The sequence below is a fragment of the Diaphorina citri genome, unplaced genomic scaffold, assembly GCF_000475195.1.
Source record: "Diaphorina citri unplaced genomic scaffold, Diaci psyllid genome assembly version 1.1 scaffold139, whole genome shotgun sequence".
Lineage (NCBI taxonomy): Eukaryota > Metazoa > Arthropoda > Insecta > Hemiptera > Psyllidae > Diaphorina > Diaphorina citri.
The window spans coordinates 243,137-249,409 of record NW_007377576.1 but is presented as its reverse complement, the minus strand read 5'-3'; the positions used below and the strand labels follow the sequence as shown (position 1 = coordinate 249,409).

At 37.0% G+C, this 6,273-nt stretch overlaps 1 protein-coding gene across 1 annotated transcript in view; it reads right to left on the bottom strand.

Annotated features, from left to right (window-relative positions):
* The window catches only part of LOC113465652 (myelin regulatory factor-like), a 19,926-nt gene extending 15,379 nt beyond the window's left edge, over positions 1-4,547 (bottom strand). The window contains exon 1 of the mRNA XM_026820342.1: positions 4,477-4,547. Within this exon, the coding sequence (XP_026676143.1) occupies positions 4,477-4,547 (71 nt within the window). The remainder of the gene's footprint in view (positions 1-4,476) is intronic.
* Between the last annotated feature and the right edge of the window lie 1,726 nt (positions 4,548-6,273).

Below are 6,273 nucleotides of genomic sequence, written 5' to 3'. Positions count from 1 at the left end.
AAAAAAAAAAAAAATGTCGTATTATTTTTTTTTTTTTTTTTTCGCTAAAAAAATCATTGTTCTATTGTTCTTCAGTTTTCTATTTTCCCCTAAAAATGCTTAAAAAAATATGGCAAAATGTATGGCAAAATAACCTAAAAATGCTTAAAATATGGCAAAATGTATGGCAAAATAAGGCTTTTTAGCCTTTTTATGGCATTTTTCCAGATTTCGCTAAAAATATGGCAAAATAGTATGGCGCCATGACAATATGGCATTTGAACTTCCTTGGTAATTAGGTATAATGAGCAAATTTAGTCATATACCTACTCGTATGTAGGTACCTGCAAACCTACAGTACATATACGTTTTATTCCAACGCCATAAAAGAAAAACATGTAGGTTGGATTTGGTAAGAGAGCTGGGAGTAATAATCATATAAATGGGCTTAGCAAGAAATAGCCTCCATTATAATATTAGCATGCGACGCTATCATGCTTTCTGAAACTCACTCTTTGTGTCTCTGGGACAGAAAAACGAGCGAGCGGATTTGGTAAGAGAGCTGGGAGTAATAATCATATAAATGGGCTTAGCAAGAAATAGCCTCCATTATAATATTAGCATGCGACGCTATTATGCTTTCCGAAACTCACTCTTTGTGCCTCTGGGACAGAAAAAAAAGAACAACAAAAAAACAAGAACAAAAAACAAGCTGTCTTTAAAAATTACAAACTTGAACCATAAAATAAAATGAAATTTATTACAAAGTTGGCCTAGGCCCCCGGCCCCAAAATGTTGTCGCCTCAAAAGTAAAGATACACGTTCTTTTGTAATGATCAAAAATAGAGAAAGCATAGATTAAATCCATTTGATTAAATAACTTACTAACATTCCTGAGACCGGCATACGGGATCACAATTTGTGTGAAAGCCTGTTATCTCATCTGTGTATGCAATGTGCAACACATGAAATTTTAACCCCTTGTCTACAAAATAATGTTTGGTTCACTTGAACTTGTCAGAAGGGACAAGGACTCTGATTGTTATAGTTTCCCTCTGTAAATAACGTTCAATTAAAAAAAAAAAGAACTTGTCAGAGTTGTCATCTTAGTTAGCTTAGCTTAGAGGGTAGAGCGTCAACCTTATAAGCACTAGGTCACGGGTTCAATCCTTGCCCGGGGAAGATTTATCCTAAAAAGATACGGCTCGTTCTTTTGCATATCCTGTCTTCCTTCGCTCTCCGCTTGCGGGACGATAAGAACTTTCTGTCTTCCTTCTCTCTCCGCTCGCGGGACGATAAGAACTTTCTGTCTTCCTTCTCTCTCCACTTGCGGGACGATAAGACCTTGGCAGTTGCAACTCCCTCTATCAAACCTCTTGAAAAAGTATTTGCTTTAAAACCTTCAAATTTGATCAACATAGGGTTAACACCTACCCGAGGAAAATAAAACTGGATCAATTTAGTATTTTAGTGAAAGCAAAATGAAAAGTAGTACCTACCCAATTTAGAATTTGCTGAGAGCAAGGAGAAATTATATCCTGTGTTCCTTCTCTCTCCGCTTGCGGGACGATAAGACCTTAGCAGTTGCAGCTCCCTCTATCAAACCTCTTAAAAAAGTAGGTAGGTACCTACTTGCTTTAAAACCTTCAAATTTGATCAACATAGGGTTAACACCTACCCGAGAAAAATGAAACTGGATCAATTTAGTATTTTAGTGAAAAATGAAAAGTAGTATACCTACCCAATTTAGAATTTGCTGAGAGCAAAAATTTGTTGCTTTAAGACCTTCAAATTTGATCAACATAGGGTTAACACCTACCCGAGAAAAATGAAACTGGATCAATTTAGTATTTTAGTGAAAGCAAAATGAAAAGTAGTACCCACCCAATTTAGAATTTGCTGAGAGAAAGATGAAAATTACCTAACGTTTACCTGTGTACTGAAGAGTGGAAAAACTTGAAAGCTCCTACATACGCTTATTATGGAAAGCTAGTATGCATTTGAATGTTTCTTTTGTAGAAGCCTAATGTACGTTTTTATACAACTTATAGGTAGATAGGTATAGTCACCTAGGTAGGTATAAAGAGGTAGATATACAATATACATACTACCTATTTAGTTTAACTTTTTTTTGTGCAAAAATTTGTAACGTTTACCTGTATACTGAAGAGTGAAAAAACTTGAAAGCTCTACATACGCTTATTATGGAAAGCTAGTATGCATTTGAATGTTTCTTTTGTATAGAATCCTAATGTACGTTTTTATACAACTTATAGGTAGATAGGTATAGTCACCTAGGTAGGTTTAAATAGGTAGATATACATGCTACCTATTTAGTTTAACGTGTTTTTGTACGCTTTATGGGTAGGTAGATACATAGGTGCACTTACGTAGACATCTATACATAATAGATCAGTTGCGCTTACTTGGGTGATGTTTCAAAGTCATAGAGCAGGAAAAAAGAGGATCAACGGATTTTTTCTTTTTCTTTTACGACTTCTAGATCTCGAGATAAATCAATTATAAAAATGCCGGTAAATCGTGAACTTTGACGCCACGGCATACGCTTCCGTAGGCGATGACGTCACATCAACTGTCCCGAGCAAAGCTCCCTCGCAGGCAACGCATTAATGTGTTTGTGCGCATACGACATCAAATGTCCCGAGCAAAGCTCCCTCGCAGGCAACGCATTAATGTGTTTGTGCGCATACGTTTCTGCGCAGTTCTTTCTGCTCCTCCGCTAGCGCGCTTGCATAGTGGCGCTACCTAACGGACGAAAAAAACAACTGCGTACTGACGTCACACATATTTGAACTCTTTCATTAGAACGGAAAATAAAAATTGAATTTTCGACCTTTTACAGTTATTTTTTCACATCTTTGAACTCTTTCATTAGAACGGAAAATGAAAATTGAATTTTCGACCTTTTACAGTTATTTTTTCGGAGTTTTGACCTCAGATTTGGATTTTTCACTACTCTTTCATTAGAACGGAAAATAAAAATTGAATTTTCGACCTTTTACAGTTATTTTTTCGGAGTTTTGACCTCAGATGTGGATTTTTCCCAACTTTTTACATAGGAATCGACCATTTATTTATATTTTTTACCCATTTGCAACTGCTCCATTATACCTATTTTATGTACCTACTTATGAATAGGAATTAATTTTCTATTTAGCCTCAGAAATTTTCATACGAGGTATACCTATGAAAAGGTGAACTCTTGAACTGTGTGCCTTCCCCTTACTTTTTCTCCTTCCTCCTTCCCTCCGAAGAAAGAAGGACAGGATAGGAGAAAGCCAGCTGTTCCGAGAACGAACCTTATCTGTTTGGAATAAAGCTCCTCGGGGTGGGAATCAAACCAGCACCGTAACTTAAACTTATTAAAAGACAAATGGGAACCAACTTTGTGTGTTCAACAAAATATTATAGAATATTACCTAGGTACCTACCTACAGTAATGTTCTTGTTCTAAAAAAAAAAAAAAATATCTTCACATTTCTAATGGGGTATGTTAGGGTAACAAGTACAACACAATGAAAATATACCGTTCTCTTGACTACCATGATGTTATGGTAATGGGTAGAAAGCAAATGGGGTAGAACATTTCTTTCCTTGACCCATAGTACCTAACCCATACTCGTATGCGCCCTTGGAAATATTCAACCCTCCGCTATTCCCTAGCCGACCGTTCTGCGAACCGTCAAAACCCTTCTCCAATCTCACCCCTTACTTCATTCTTCACCCAAACAAACCCTTTGTTGGGCAACCCATTTCCCCACCTCTAACTCTTCTGTTCCCCTCTATTCAGCTGTTGAGTTCCGCTTTCCCACTCCAACTCTTTCTCCTTTGTTTTCCTTATCTACTTTTTGGATTTCTCCTCTTCCTCTTTGTTCTTCCACTCTTCTTTGTTTCTCCCTCTCCTCAAACTTTTGGTTCCTCTCGCCTTAAACTTTTGGATTCCCACCTCCCGGTTTCCCCCTCTTCTCTTGTTGAACCCCTCTCTAACCCTTCAACTCTGGGAACTCTCGTTCGGTATAAGCATATGGGTTTTCTCCCCCTTCAACCACCCTTCTCCTCAAACTTTGGGATCCCCGCCTCCTCTTGTTCCCCTGTTCTATTCGTATCCCTTTCTCCAACTCTAGAAACCCCTCATGCTCTACTCAAGCTCTTCTTTCCTCTCCTTTGGAGTTTTTGGTTCCTCTCGCCTTAAACTTTTGGATTCCCTCCTCCTCCTCCTCCCTTTCATCGCCTACGGGAGCGAATGCCGTGACGTCAAACTTCACGATTTACCGGTATTTTTTAAATCGATTTATCTCGGTATCTAGAAGTCGAATGAGAAAAAGAAAAATTCCGTTGATCCTCATTTTTCCTGCTCTATGACTTTGAAACATCACCCAAGTAAGCGCAACTGATCTATTGTGGAGTACCTAGGTAGGTACAGGTATTATCTAAGTATTATGTCTTTGTTCTCTTCTCTTTCTCTCTCTCTCTCACTCTCTTCGGTATGGGTTTGAAATGTTTGAATCTATGAAGGAAGGTGGCACACGGGTGGCAAATGTTGCCATCGTTTTGAAAGAAGTGAGTTTTTCCCTCAAAAGAAACAGGACTTTGTTGTTGTTGTTTTAGCGGCTTTAGCTTTCGCCGAATGGCGATAGCAGAAAAGAAAAGATATCTTTTTGTATCTGCTATACACCGGGGTGATGGTCTCTAGCTCTAGCCCATGTTAAATTGGCTGGCTCGTCCTGAACCGCAGTCAACCATCGTGAGGACTTGGTGCTTGGTCTTTTAAAGCAGAGAGAACCCTTTGAAGAACTGCTAGCTAGCTAGGCTGGTTAGGGTTAGCTGTTCTCCTCCCTGTTTATAGTCCCACAGCCAGACGCTATTTACAATACATCATTTTAAAAAATAAAAATGAATAGCTCACCCCTAAGGGGATTTAGCTAGAAAAAAAGTACTTCACGGTAGCAAACTAGAAGTTTTTTACCTCAAGATTTTAATCAGCATTACGATACCTACGTACATTTTTTTAATATAATTATGAAAGGGGGTGTTTAAAGTACGATGGTTATGCATAAATTAACCTTTAATTACTACTTAGTATAATGAAAGGAATAATATTTTATTAGGAACTGGGCTAATAATAATCTTAAAAAAGTTTCATACGAGTGAAAATAAATATAAATATTATGAAAGGGGGTGTTTAAAGTACGATGGTTATGCATAAATTAACCTTTAATTACTACTTAGTATAATGAAAGGAATAATATTTTACTAGGAACTGGGCTAATAATAATCTTAAAAAAGTTTCATACGAGTGAAAATAAATATAAAATTAGGTTATACCTACCTAACTTGTAAATTATTTACATTAAAAGAAAAAAAAATCTAGTGTGAACATAGCACGACTTTCTATTAGGTACACTACAAAAAAATCGAGATTTTTCGGCCCTCAGGCCCTCTTGAAAAAAAAATTGACCAGAAAGTGACCAAAATCCGAGTTTTTGTAGAAATTTTCGGAAACGAATATGCTAAACAGACCAATTTTTGAACTCAAGGAGCCTCAAAACGGATATTTACACCCATTTTCCGCTTTGGACAATTGGGACTTATTCGGATGCTTCTTCATGAGTCACATAGTGTACCTCTAAGTTCCCCATACCTACATAATGTAATAGAAAGTAAAAAGACTATGATGGGATTATGAATGTAACATTGTAACATGCAATATTCATAGCATTAAAACAGTAGAAAATAGTACAAGGCTAAAAGATTTTTTCCTCTTCTGAAAGTGGTAAAAAAGAAAAGAAAAAAAGCGTGACTTCCTTATGCCCGATCTTAATACCATAGAGAGCTTTCAGTTAATCCAAACTTTAATAAATACTGACCTGTGTATTGTGTAAACCAAATGGGTGACGTCAAAGAAAGCCGTTGACACTGTGTTGACTCTCGGTCGTAAATCGAGCACAAATCCTACAGTACAGTGTTCAAATTTCGATAGAACTTCTGTTTTGTGTCAAAAACATTAACCCCCTTGGACCTACAAGTTATAATAAATACTATCTATCAACCGTGGACCATCTAGGGTTAAAACAAAAGTTAGTGTTTTTTTTCTTCTTCTTCTTCTTCTTCTTCTTCTTCTTCTTCTTCTTCTTCTTCTTCTTCCTCTTCTTCTTCTTCTTCTCCTTCTCCTTCTTCTTCTTCTTCTCCTCCTCCTCCTTCTTTTTTATGCTAAACACATCTTTTGAAATAAAAGATAATACTTGGAAATTTTCATCTGCAAATGAACCCAGG